The sequence below is a fragment of the Trachypithecus francoisi genome, unplaced genomic scaffold (genome assembly GCF_009764315.1).
Source record: "Trachypithecus francoisi isolate TF-2019V2 unplaced genomic scaffold, Tfra_2.0 Lachesis_group0, whole genome shotgun sequence".
Lineage (NCBI taxonomy): Eukaryota > Metazoa > Chordata > Mammalia > Primates > Cercopithecidae > Trachypithecus > Trachypithecus francoisi.
The window spans coordinates 139,163,450-139,178,296 of NW_022681453.1; the positions used below are offsets into that span (position 1 = coordinate 139,163,450).

The 14,847-nt window shown below is 38.3% G+C and overlaps 1 protein-coding gene across 9 annotated transcripts in view; it reads right to left on the bottom strand.

The window, feature by feature from the left end:
• ULK4 (unc-51 like kinase 4) overlaps window positions 1-14,847 on the bottom strand; it is a 735,134-nt gene that overhangs the window by 559,543 nt on the left and 160,744 nt on the right. For 7 of the 9 annotated variants that reach the window (XR_004437258.1, XM_033212151.1, XM_033212152.1 and 4 more), the window contains one exon: window positions 11,811-11,993. The exons of 1 other annotated variant lie outside the window; for it this stretch is intronic. Coding sequence is in view for 7 of the 8 variants with exons in the window: in XM_033212151.1 (XP_033068042.1) it covers window positions 11,811-11,993 (183 nt within the window). In the remaining variant the exon portion in view is untranslated. The remainder of the gene's footprint in view (window positions 1-11,810; window positions 11,994-14,847) is intronic. One more of the 9 variants, XM_033212156.1, reaches the window with a different exon arrangement.

Here is a 14,847-nt window from a genome sequence, read left to right on the forward strand (position 1 = left end):
GCTGGTACCATTCCTTCTGAAACTATTTCAATCAATAGAAAAAGAGGGAATCCTCCCTAACTCTTTTTATGAGGCCAACATCATCCTGATACCAAAGCCTGGCAGAGACACAACAAAAAAGAGAATTTTAGACCAATATCCCTGATGAACATCGATGCAAAAATCCTCAATAAATACTGGCAAACCGGATTCAGCAGCACATCAAAAAGCTTATCCACCATGATCAAGTGGGCTTCATCCCTGGGATGCAAGGCTGGTTCAACATTCGCAAATCAATAAACGTAATCCAGCATATAAACAGAACAAAGACAAGAACCACATAATTATCTCAATAGATGCAGAAAAGGCTTTTGACAAAATTCAACAGCCCTTTATGCTAAAAACGCAATAAATTTGGTATTGATGGAACGTACCTCAAAATAATAAGAGCTATTTATGACAAACCCCAGCTAATATCATACTGAATGGGCAAAAACTGGAAAAATTCCCTTTGAAAACTGGCACAAGACAGGGACGCCCTCTCTCACCACTCCTATTCAACATCGTGTTGGAAGTTCTGGCTAGGGCAATCAGGCAAGAGAAAGAAATCAAGGGTATCCAGTTAGGAAAAGAAGAAGTCAAATTGTCCCTGTTTGCAGATGACATGATTGTATATTTAGAAAACCCCATTGTCTCAGCCCAAAATCTCCTAAGCTGATAAGAAACTTCAGCAAAGTCTCAGGATACAAAATTAATGTGCAAAAATCACAAGCATTCTTATACACCAGTAACAGACAAGCAGAGAGCCAAATCAGGAATGAACTTCCATTCACAATTGCTTCAAAGAGAATAAAATACCTAGGAATCCAGCTTACAAGGGATGTAAAGGACCTCTTCAAGGAGAACTACAAACCACTGCTCAGTGAAATCAAAGAGGACACAAACAAATGGAAGAACATACCATGCTCATGGATAGGAAGAATCAATATCGTGAAAATGGCCATACTGCCAAGGTGATTTATAGATTCAATGCCATCCCCATCAAGCTACCAATGACTTTCTTCACAGAATTGGAAAAAAAACGGCTTAAAGTTCATATGGAACCAAAAAAGAGCCCGCATTGCCAAGACAATCCTAAGTCAAAAGGACAAAGCTGGAGGCGTCACGCTACCTGACTTCAAACTATACTACAAGGCTACAGTAACCAAAACAGCATGGTACTGGTACCAAAACAGAGAATAGACCAATGGAACAGAACAGAGTCCTCAGAATAATACCACACATCTACAGCCATCTGATCTTTGACAAACCTGAGAGAAACAAGAAATGGGGTAAGGATTCCCTATTTAATAAATGGTGCTGGGAAAATTGGCTAGCCATAAGTAGAAAGCTGAAACTGGATCCTTTCCTTACCCCTTATACGAAAATTAATTCAAGATGGATTAGAGACTTAAATGTTAGACCTAATACCATAAAAACCCTAGAAGGAAATCTAGGTAATACCATTCAGGACATAGGCATGGGCAAGGACTTCATGTCTAAAACACCAAAAGCAACGGCAGCAAAAGCAAAAATTGACAAATGGGATCTAATTAAACTAAAGAGCTTTTGCACAGCTAAAGAAACTACCATCAGAGTGAACAGGCAACCTACAGAATGGGAAAAAATTTTTGCAACCTACTCATCTGACAAAGGGCTAATATCCAGAATCTACAAAGAACTCAAACAAATTACAAGAAAAAAAACAAACAACCCCATCAAAAAGTGGGGAAAGGATATGAACAGACATTTTCAAAAGAAGACATCCATACAGCCAACAGACATGAAAAAATGCTCATCATCACTCGCCATCAGAGAAATGCAAATCAAAACCACAATGAGATACCATCTCACACCAGTTAGAATGGCAATCATTAAGAAGTCAGGAAACAACAGGTGTTGGAGAGGATGTGGAGAAATAGGAACACTTTTACACTGTTGGTGGGATTGTAAACTAGTTCAACCATTATGGAAAACAGTATGGCGATTCCTCAAGGATCTAGAACTAGATGTACCATAGACCCAGCCATCCCACTACTGGGTATATACCCAAAGGATTATAAATTACTCTACTACAAAGACACATGCACACGTATGTTTATTGCGGCACTATTCACAATAGCAAAGACTTGGAATCAACCCAAATGTCCATCTGTGACAGACTGGATTAAGAAAATGTGGCACATATACACCATGGAATACTATGCAGTCATAAAAAAGGATGAGTTTGCGTCCTTTGTAGGGACATGGATGCAGCTGGAAACCATCATTCTTAGCAAACTATCACAAGAAGAGAAACCCAAACACCGCATGTTCTCACTCATAGGTGGAACTGAACAATGAGATCACTTGGACTCGGAAGGGGAACATCACACACTGGGGCCTACCAGGGGAGGGGGGAGAAGGGAGGGATTGCATTGGGGAGTATACATGATATAAACGTCATGCACATGTACCCTAGAACTTAAAGTATATTAAAAAAAAAAAAAAAAAAGAAATGAGGCTAATCCAGCAACTTTATTTAAAAGTTTTCTTAAGGGATAATAAGGATGTCCATACAAAAGGATTTAGCCATGAGAATGTTCTCCCTGGCAAATCAATGGAAATTATTAAATGTACAAAAGGGAACTGTTGGAATAAATTGTAATATCTTCATATGATCGTATATCGTAACCTTTTAAAATGATATTGAATAGTTGCATAAATTGACTTAAACACACATTCGTAACACATCACTGAATAGGAGAAATATGTGCCAGCAAAGAACATAGAGTTGGTCCAATTTCTACAAAAAAAAAAAAAGACTCTAATAGCATGACAGCAGGGAAGGGGGAAATATGTCAACGTATACATGTGTATATGTATATATATATGCATAGCAAGTATGAACTTGAAAGGATATGTATCAAATTTTTTACAGCGATTACCTCAGAGAGATAAATGTTTAACTTTGGCCTTTGGTGTTCTGTATTCCACATATTCTGAATTTTCTTTTTTTATTTAAATAGAGGTGGAGTCTTAGCCAGGAGCAGTGGCTCACACCTGTAATCCCAGCACTTTGGGAGCCTGAGGAGGGCACACTGCTTGAGGCCAGGAGTTCAAGACCAGTCTGGCCAACATGGCAAAACTCTGTCTCTATTAAAAATACAAAAATTAGCCAGATGCAGTGGCTCATGCCTATAACCCCAGCTGCTTGGGAGGCTGAGACATGAGAATTGCTTGAACCAGGAGGCAGAGGTTGCAGTGAGCCGGGATCATGCCACTGCACTCCAGCCTAGGCAACAGACCAAGACTGTATCAAAAAAAAAAAAAAAAAAGAGAGAGAGAGAGAGAGAGAGATGGGGTCTCACCATGTTGTCCAGGCAGGCTTTGAACTCCTAGGTTCATGCAATCCTCCAGTCACAGTCTCCCAAGTAACTGGGGCTACAGGTGCATACCACTGTGCCCAGCTTGAATTTCTATACTACTCATACGAATCCTAAAATTTGTCACTATACAGTCTGATAACAATTAAAGTACATTAGCATTGACTACTTTAAGTTTTTAGATATTATAATTATAGAAAATTATAATGAGCTCATCCAACATATTTCTCCCCAATAAACATCAGGAAACAACCATGAACTCTCAAACTCTTCCAGCCTTGAAAATGAAATATTTGCAGGAAACATTGACAGCTTGGAAGTACCAGAAAAATGACTACAAAGTAAACTAGAAAAATAAAAGAGTTTGGAGTACAAGGATTAGTAAATAAACTCATACCCAACCTACAAGGTTTTTTCTTCTACTTGATCAGGTCTTCCAGAAGCTTCTTGGTCAGTCATTCAAGCATCTCAATTATAAAAAGGTAATCAATTCCCTACATCTAGCAGTGATTCAAGAATCATATATAAAGTACCATCTGCCAATAGCTCAAAAAGTTTCCTATTGGCCAGGCATGGTGGCTCACGCCTATAATCCCAGCACTTTGGGAGGCCGAGGCAGGTAGATCATCTGAGGTTGGGAGTTCGAGACCAGCCTGACCAACATAGAGAAAACCCATCTCTACCAAAAACACAAAATTAGCTGGGCATGGTGGTGCATGCCTGTAATCCCAGTTACTCAGGAGTCTGAGGCAGGAGAATTGCTTGAACCTGGGAGGCGGAGGTTGCGATGAGCAAGATCGCTCCATTGCACTCCAGCCTGGAAATCAAGCGAAACTCCATCTCAAAAAAAAAAAAAAAAAAAAAGTTTCCTATTAAGTGTTTAGGGGAAAAAATGGAAAAAGGTGGTTTGTCATTTTGATTTTTAATCAAAAGTCCCCTCTCATTCTGGTTATGACTGTTCACTTTTTACATCACAGTGTATGGAACTAACACTTGTTTTGGATAAAGGAATCTTCTATTAAGCACATCTATGGGCAAGCAAATTATTTTAAAGATGATGACACAAAATAAATCAAGCGCTCATGATGCAAATGGCTACTCATCCAAATAGCTGCTGAATAATAACCATCTAAGGATACTGACACCCAAGTAGCTAAAGCAGATGACAGTGTGAACTGAACAAGTTCCTTCAATACATAAATATCCACTCAAGAAAATGTGTATGATTCAGAAGAGAATAGACTCTACCACCGAGTTAGTTTAAGATGAAAACCTGGCTACAGTTACAAATTTCAAATGGAGGCCGGGCGCGGTGGCTCAAGCCTGTAATCCCAGCACTTTGGGAGGCCGAGACGGGCGGATCACGAGGTCAGGAGATCGAGACCATCCTGGCTAACATGGTGAAACCCCGTCTCTACTAAAAATACAAAAAACTAGCCGGGCGAGGTGGCGGGCGCCTGTAGTCCCAGCTACTCGGGAGGCTGAGGCAGGAGAATGGCGTGAACCCGGCAGGCAGAGCTTGCAGTGAGCCGAGATCCGGCCACTGCACTCCAGCCTGGGCGGCAGAGCGAGACTCCGTCTCAAAAAAAAAAAAAAAAAAAAAAACAAATTCAATGGAGAATGAGAGATTAATTACGAACTACAAATAACTATGAAACATGAAGTATACTGATAATTAAATAATGTTAACTCTAGGTTTTATTATAAGAAAATACAGCATGTGGCTTAAACGATTGCTGGCTAAATTACAAGTAAATGGTACCCACATCATCTACTTTTCCAGACAACAATCTAGCAACATTAATGCAGCGCCTTACAAATGTATATAACACTTGAGGTAATCTATTAGAGGTGAACACAAAGATGTAGATAACAGGGTGTTCATCATATCATGATGAGTAGCAACCAAAAAACAGGAGCCAAACAGTTCAATAGTGGAGGAAGAGTTAAATTATTGGTGCATCACAAAATAAATCATATAACAAGTTTTTTTAATGTCCCTGAGGAATATTTAATGACACAGTAAAACACCAATGAAAATAGCAAGAAAAATCAATACAATTTTATTTTAACTTGGTAAATGTGTGCATAAAATGCATAGACACAGACAGAAAACTAAAAAGAGATCAACCAACATGTTAACAATAATTATGTCTGGGTAGTGAGACTCCAGCTGATTTTGTTTTCTTCTTTAGAGTCTTCTAAGTTTTCTGTAGCAAACAGTAATTTCTTTTATTTAAAAGGAAGGGAATGAACTCTTTTGGAGGCTGGATTTCCATTGTAAAAGACCATAATATATGAGCATCAATCCCGTTAAAAAACAACACATAGAATTCCTTCTCCCTGTTTAACAGGAAGCAACTTTGTATTTGCTCCTGGGTCTCTCCCTCTTCCACTCATTCTAACCTATCAATAATAAGGCTGGTATGCACCTCAAACACACATGTATAGACATGTATAGACAAAGACACTCACTTTTCTTTAAGTAACAAGAAGACAATGATCATTGTGCTAAAACCCCTTAGGAAGGCCAGTATCATGACCCTACCTGAGCTGGGTCTTCTTCCAGCTGTCCAGATTCTTCCGTGTCCCTTCCTCCCTGCTGGCTGTGCTCCAACCTTGCTGACCTTCTTTCTCTTCCCACATCTCCCTAAGATCTCTCACACTTCATGAAGGCTGAACCACAAAGTTCTGCCCCTAGATCTTCACATTCCAAGCTCTTTCTTATCATCCAAGGCCAGAATGCACCTTCTCAGAGAGGTCTCCCCTGACTGTTCTCCATCCCAACCTAGGCTAATAATGTCTGGCTCCACTCTACCTGGACACTGCCCCTAACAGTCACTCTATCACATACCCTGTTCTATGTTCTTCGGGGCACTAAAACCATCCCAAATTACTGTGTTTTCTTGTTTATTATCAGCCCCTCCTGTTAGGGCATAAGCACTTATATCTAGCACTTATACATTCCAAGAACTTGACAAAATTACTCAACACACTGTCTCATCTGTGAAAGACCTAGAGTTGAAAATCATTTGGCCCAAAGTAAATGTTCAGGGCCAGGTATGGTGGCTCACACCTGTAATCCCAGCACCTTGGGAGGCTGAGACAGGGGATCGCTGGAATCCAGGAGTTCATGACCAGCCTGGGCAACATAGTAAGACCCCATCTCTATAAAAAAAATACAAAAATTAGCCAGATGTGGTGGTGTACGCCTGTAATCCCAGCTGCTCAGGAGGCTGAAGTGGTCACCTGAGTCCAGAAGGCCAAGGCTACAATGAGCCAAGATCACACCACTGTACTCCAGTCTGGACAATCAGAGTGAGATCCTGTCTCCAAAAAAAAAGCAAATATTCAATAAGTTGTAATTTTTTTTAATTTTGTTAATCTTTTTATTACAATAGAACTTTGCATTCTAAATAAAAATTCATTGTACATTTTTGAGGGTGTCACAGATACATTTAAAAAACTACAAGATGAGAGAGAAGATGCACTTCTCCCTATTCCTACCACTAAGTACAGCCAAAAACCCTGGACAGTATATACAAAACAAATATGACAGATACATGGAAAGAAGGCAGAAGACCACCTAGGGACCTTGAAACCTGAGGATCAATACAGCAATGCATTCATTGAGTTGTCTTTTCGCTTCTTATATCCCAGATTGGGTGTTGAAAAATCCAAGAGCCTAGAAACACCAACAGGTATACATACGCAAATACACAAGAAAAAACAGCTCTCTCAAACCAAAGGACCAAGAGAGGGGCAGCCTGGCAAGACAGAAAATTTTTAGAAAATAGCTACTCTACTTCAGCCAAGCACCATGGAAAAACCACACCAGCAAGGAGCAAGTAGGGAGCCTAGACTTCCAACCTCATGTGACCATGGCAAGGTGCCCCAACATTACCCCCTGCCAGAGTGGTGTCACAAAAGACCAAGCAAGGAGCTGGGGCTTTCATCCCAACCAAATGATAGAGAGTCTTCCATCATGCTGCACAATGTTTCCCCAGTGATGAGGCATTCGTTCCACTCCACCAGTATCACTGGAGGCAATAATGAGGATCCTTCCCCTCAGCAGCCAGGGTAGCATCAGAGGAGTTCTGGTGGAAAGCCTGGCCTCGCACTCTCACCCAGGAGTAATGAGGAGCTCTTCTACCTCCTGAGGTGACAAAAGCAGTCCACTGGGGATCTGTGCTTCCATCCCAACCCAGCAACATCAATGTAGCACCCTTATTCCCCCTGCCAATTCAGTGTCAGAGGGAACTCTAAAACAGAAGATTCAAATAAAATCCACCACCACTCAAAATATTTCATGTGTATAGAGTTTCAGTTTTGCAGGATAAAAAGGTTCTGGAGCTCTGTTTCACAACAATGTGAATATATTTAACACTACTGAACTGTACACTTAAAAATGGTTAAAATGTTTCCTGACTTTTTAATGATTGCCATTCTAACTGGTGTGAGATGGTATCTCATTGTGGTTTTGATTTGCATTTCTCTGATGGCGAGTGATGATGAGCATTTTTTCATGTGTCTGTTGGCTGTATGAATGTCTTCTTTTGAGAAATGTCTGTTCATATCCTTTCCCCACTTTTTGATGGGGTTGTTTTTTTCTTGTATATTTGTTTGAGTTATTTGTAGATTCTGGATATTAGCCCTTTGTCTGATGAGTAGATTGCAAAAATTTTCTCCCATTCTGTAGGTTGCCTGTTCACTCTGATGGTAGTTTCTTTTGCTGTGCAGAAGCTCTTTAGTTTAATTAGATCCCATGTGTCAATTTTGGCTTTTGCTGCCATTGCTTTTGGTGTTTTAGACATGAAGTCCTTGCCCATGCCTATGTCCTGAATGGTATTCCCTAGGTTTTCTTCTAGGGTTTTTATGGTACTAGGTCTAACATTTAAGTCTCTAATCCATCTTGAATTAATCTTCATATAAGGGGTAAGGAAAGGATCCAGTTTCAGCTTTCTACTTATGGCTAGCCAATTTTCCCAGCACCATTGATTAAATAGGGAATCCTTTCCCCATTTCTTATTTCTCTCAGGTTTGTCAAAGATCAGATGGCTGTAGATGTGTGGTATTATTTCTGAGGACTCTGTTCTGTTCCATTGGTCTATATCTCTGTTTTGGTACCAGTACCATGCTGTTTTGGTTACTGTAGCCTTGTAGTATAGTTTGAAGTCAGGTAGCGTGACACCTCCAGCTTTGTCCTTTTGACTTAGGATTGTCTCGGCAATGCGGGCTCTTTTTTGGTTCCATATGAACTTTAAAGCCGTTTTTTCCAATTCTGTGAAGAAAGTCATTGGTAGCTTGATGGGGATGGCATTGAATCTATAAATCACCTTGGGCAGTATGGCCATTTTCACGATATTGATTCTTCCTATCCATGAGCATGGTATGTTCTTCCATTTGTTTGTGTCCTCTTTGATTTCACTGAGCAGTGGTTTGTAGTTCTCCTTGAAGAGGTCCTTTACATCCCTTGTAAGTTGGACTCCTAGGTATTTTATTCTCTTTAGGATGTGGAGAATAGGAACGCTTTTACACTGTTGGTGGGATTGTCAACTAGTTCAACCATTATGGAAAACAGTATGGCAATTCCTCAAGGATCTAGAACTAGAGGTACCATATGACCCAGCCATCCCACTACTGGGTATATACTCAAAGGATTATACATCATGCTGCTATAAAGACACATGCACACGTATGTTTACTGCGGCACTATTCACAATAGCAAAGACTTGGAATCAACCCAAATGTCCATCTGTGACAGACTGGATTAAGAAAATGTAGCACATATACACCATGGAATACTATGCAGTCATAAAAAAGGATGAGTTTGCGTCCTTTGTAGGGACATGGATGCAGCTGGAAACCATCGTTCTTAGCAAACTATCACAAGAACAGAAAACGAAACACCGCATGTTCTCACTCATAGGTGGGAACTGAACAATGAGATCATTTGGACTCGTGAAGGGGAACATCATACACCGGGGCCTATCATGGGGAGGGGGGAGTGGGGAAGGATTGCATTGGGAGTTATACCTGATATAAATGATGAATTGATGGGTGCTGACGAGTTGATGGGTGCAGCACACCAACACGGCACAAGTATACATATGTAACAAACCTGCACGTTATGCACATGTACCCTAGAACTTAAAGTATAATAATAAAAAAAAAATTCATAAGAATTTCAAAAAGTGAAGCAAACTTACAAGTAGATTATTTCTAAATTACTCATTTACTTTTAGAGACAGGCATTGCATTTGTAAAGTATAGACATTATCTGAGTCAAAATCTACATTCTTTACGAACTTTTAACTTCAAAACTGTTGTCCTGATTCAGAAAATAGAGTTAGAATGCTGGATTTTCCATTGAAAGGTGGAAGTGAGCTTTGTTTCAAGTATATAATTCATGTGCTCATTAAAAACAAAATAAAATAACAAAGTTCTGAACTCAAAAAAAATGGTTAAAATGATAAATTCTGTTATGTGTTATCTACCACAATAAAAACTTTTTTTAATGTACCAATACTAATCAAAAGTAAAAGACTGCTTATCATTCCACGCAATTGCTCATTTCCTTAAGACATGTGGAATAGTAGTTATATATGATCAATAATTAAAATTATATTAACATACAACCCATTTTACTGCTTTTGTGAAATAGTATATTTGAAACTCAATCAATCCATGCCTGTGCTGAGGGTAAAACACACACACACACACACACACACAAAAATTCTTCTAAAACTCTCAGCCTTTCTAACCATGGATTTCATGGTAAAATTATTCAAGTATTACGTTTTCTAATATAATGATAAGAACATTTAATGAGTGAAAATTTAATAGCAAAAACTAGACACATAGATTTGTTAGAAAAAAATACTTTCTCTGAGGCACAAATTTCTCAGCAGAATCTAAATCAGAATAATTAAAGACAAGAAGTGGTTTACCTCTATTGGGACTTCCACAGATCAAGTTTACTATGTAAATCTGAGGGTTATTCATAATAGTTACTGAAATTTTCAGTTTTATCATAAAAAACAAAATTTAATTTGTTTCATTTAAAGCAGAAGAACCATAGTAAACAGTGTATTTAAGTGGTTCCATTCCACACTTCTAAGCAGTGTTACCTTCACCATGTTTTGCAAAACTCTGAATTGAAAGGTACACTTCTCTACCTCTTATAGAAAAAAAGACCTGTAATCCCAGCACTTTGGGAGGCCAAGGCAGGCTGATCACAAGGTCAGGAGATCAAGACCACCCTGGTTAACATGGTGAAACCCCATCTCTACTAAATACACAAAAACAAAAAATTAGCCAGGCATGCTGGTGGGCGCCTGTAGTCCAAGCTACTCAGGAGGCTGAGGCAGGAGAATGGCGTGAATCCAGGAGGCGGAGCTTGCAGTGAGCCGAGATTGTGCCACTGCACTCCAGCCTGGGCAACAGAGCGAGACTCCGTCTCAAAAAAAAAAGAGAGAAAGAATGACTGGTTGAAATAATGCTGCACATTACATTCTCCTTATGAGAATTCACAATCACAATACACATTAGCATATTAAAAACTGGGGAAAATTGTACAACTGAAAATATTTCTAAGTTAGACTCATTGCTTTCCAAATTTATATATAGCCAGACCTACTTTATTTTTTACCTGTTAACACATCATCAAACACTAATATTCTCAGGCAGAACTTCTCAAACCATAAAGTTCAAACAAATCACCTAGAGATCTCACTAAAATGTAGATGCTGATTCAGCAGGTCTGCATGGGGCCTAAGAGTCCATTTCCAACATGCTGCTAGGTGATGTCAACGCTGCTGGTCAAGGGATCACTCTTTAGCAAGGGGCTAGAGAAGACACTTCGAGAAAGGCTACTAGAGAGACCTGTTTATCACTATAAAGTTCTGTGATATGAATTTAATACTTACAAACTCTACTGTATATACAATAAAGACATATAAAGGACTAGAAGAGGATAGGTTAAAAACAGAATGGGGGCTCTATAATTTTGACTGGCAGTGTATTACAAGGAAAGGAATAAAAATAGGAGAGCGTAAGCAGAAAAATATAAAGGGACTCCTCCCCCTAAAAAAGGCAAAGGATATGGGAGAAAGAGATGGAAGTTGGAGTTGGTGAGGTATAAGAAATGCCAGCATATAGGAAGGACTGAGACATTTTCTAGTTTAACATTACCAAAATGGGACAAGCAGGCAGAAGCCATTTAAAGAACTTCTATTTTAATCACTAAAAGGCTTTTATAACATGTTCAGATGAACACTCTGTGGTACAAGGTTTGGCAAAGTTCCAAAAGGCCTCTTGGGATGAAAAATGAATTCTACAAACACGACATTACTTGCAGAACCACTAAAATTGCAGAAGAAAACAACAATTCTTAATGTAGAGTAACAGGTGAAACCTAAGTCAAACCTTTTCTTGTATTAGTCTTTGAAGATGAATCCCACAGGACAACATGGCAGTGAATAAGGTCAACATGTACTGCTGAACTTTGCAGATGGCAGAGGCCAGGGAGTTTATTACTGAGTTCAGTCCCACCTTTTCAATAACATTCTGGAAGGCAGTAGGAGAATGGCGAGTGATTCTACACAAGGCCTACAAAGACAAGAGAACAGATCTGTCAGGCAACTCCAAGTGCATCAATCATTCTCCTGAAAGGTAACACAGGCTTCTGTGTCAAGGAGTAGAAGGTACTTACTTGGCTCTTCTATTACATATTTTGGCACAAGAAAGTTGGAAATTTTCAACAAACTTAAAAATAAAACAATCTGGCTGCCAATAAAAGCTAAAGTTGTTTTAAAACACTAGAGACTACTGTAGCAATAACCATTAAATTGATAAATCCATAATCCTATATAGAAAAATTTCCCTTTAATAAATAAAACACGTTATCAAATACCTTCAGATAATGAACTAAGTGCTGGAAAACGTTGTAAAAGCGAATATCTGGTTATTATTTACAATGTGAGGAACATTATCTGTAAATATCTGAAGATTATTTCATTTAATTCTTCTAACAAATATGAGAAAGGTAGTATTATTATCTTCATTTTATAGATGATAAAACTAAAGCATACAGTAGTTAAGTAACTTGCTGAGAGGCATATAGCTAGTAAGTAGCAAAGCAGGGAATTAAACCGATGTAATCAGACCCCAGACTGTTCCTAAATTGCTCTCAGACTATCAGACATGAAACTTAAAATCAGCTAACAGAAAGTATTAAGTGTTGGAATAGAAGTGGGCTCAATTAATCATGCTTGGAAAGGAAGAAAAAGTCAACAAAAGGTATCTAAAGAAGATGACGCTGAGCCAGTTTTTGAAGGGTAGATGGGAAATAGGTGAACAAGTGAGTTAAAAAAAAATTCAAGCTTGAGAGAACAGAACAAGTATTCACATGGAGACATAAAGATGTAAGCTGTCTGATGCAATTAGAACATTTATCAGGTGTAGAAAAAGAAGTACACAGTAGGAAAGAAGAAAACCTTATGATCTATCTAGAAAAGCAGGCTAGAGTCAGAGTTGGTCAACAAAGTTAGGAACTTAAAAACGTATGCCATAAGGAAAGGGAAGGCCTTGAAAGGTTTTAAGGAAAAGAAAGACATGATGATATTCTGTGTGTACATGAGCGACTCCAAAGACAGAAATAAGCTTAAGCTAGGAATAGTTTTATAAAAACATTCATTATAATATCATATAAGCTCCCTCTCCCTGATTTATATTTTAAACCGATTTATAACCTTGATTAATAACAAAAAGATCAAATATAAAACAAACAGAAATAATGATGTCAAAAGGAGTGACAGGAGGGAGGGAGACATAAAAAAGATAAAAGACTTTGAAAACTATTTCCATTTTCTTAATCATCTTAGAAAAAAATTAAAAACCTTTTTCTCTCCAAGAATAAATTTCCTTTAAACGTCATTCAGTAGAGATGGGGTTTCACCGTGTTAGCCAGGATGGTCTCAATCTCCTGACCTCAGATGATCCGCCCACCTTGGCCTCTCAAAGTGCTGGGATCAGAGGCGTGAGCCACTGCGCCCGGCCTAATTGTGTTATTTTTAGTAGAGACGGGGTTTCACCATGTTGGCCAGGCTGGTCTCAAACTCCTGACCTCAGATGATCTGCCCACTTCAGCCTCCCAAAGTACTGGGATTACAGGTGTGAGCCACCGCACCCAGCTCCAATCTTTATGAAAATGCCAAGATGACTTTATTATAGCCAGAAAGGAAAAGGTAAATATAACTCATGTCAAGGAAAATCTAGAAGGACTTTTTTCCAGATGCTTCCTCTTGAGGGCAGGACTGAGAGGTGGGAGGTAGGAATGGGGCCACAAAGAACCTTCGATCTTTCACGTTTATACCATTCAAATGTTTCCAGTAAATGCATATTACTTTATAGTAATATTTAAAGTTGCACTCCAATGCCAATGACTATATTAGATACTTTTTTACTTGTATTGAAATAAACATTTATGGGAGATTTTTTAATTAATAATGTATACATTTGCTGCCATTTCTGAAATACACAAGTAAATATATACACTGAAAACATAAGCATTTGTACAGCACAAAGTATATACTTCTCCCTAAAAACAAGTCCCTTTCCTTGTGGAACTATCATATGAAACACCTATAAAATTCTATAAACACCTATAGAATTAATAATCACTGACTCCATTTCAAACGTATACCAGGGATTTTTATTCATTTAGAGATATCCATATCAGAATGACATTCAATCAAATAATTAAACTCTGCTTTGGGCATTTTTCAAATAACTTTTCAGTGTGTCCTCTTTCTTTCAAAAAAGCTACAGATGGGTAAATTAGATATTATGGTTTAGAAAATACGAAACTAGGGTTCTTCAAATCTAATCTCCAAATTGCATGAGTTTTGGTAGAAAAGTATTAATAGTAGTAATATCTGAAAAAAGGAATATTAAAAATGAATTCACTTTATTTTTTTCTCCGTGTTCATGTAACACAACAGAAAAATGAATTCACTTCTAAAAATCTGGTTATAATTTTAAAATTTTGAGAGGTAGGGGTGTGTGTATGTGTGTGTGTATAAAAAGCATTCTTTAATTAAAAAATAAAAATTGTGAAAGTTTTAAAAATGAATCTAAAATTGCTGTTTAGGAAATCAAAACAGTATTGTTTAATTATTTTCCTAATCCAAGTATTTTTTTTAAAAAAAAGATCATTTGAAGTGATGTCCCTAAAGATCAGAATTTTTCTAGCAAATTAGGATTCTCTCAGCAATGACTTCAACACAGCAAAACAATGTCTCATTAGCACTATAACAATTCTTGGAGGAGCTGGCACTGCAAAACCGACTTTCCACTGATATAAAATCCCTACCCAGTTATGATGGGGAAATGTCTTAAGAAAAGATTTTCCCAGACTACTTCTGGACAACTGGAATGGATCTTCTTCAGAATGCTGTGCAAC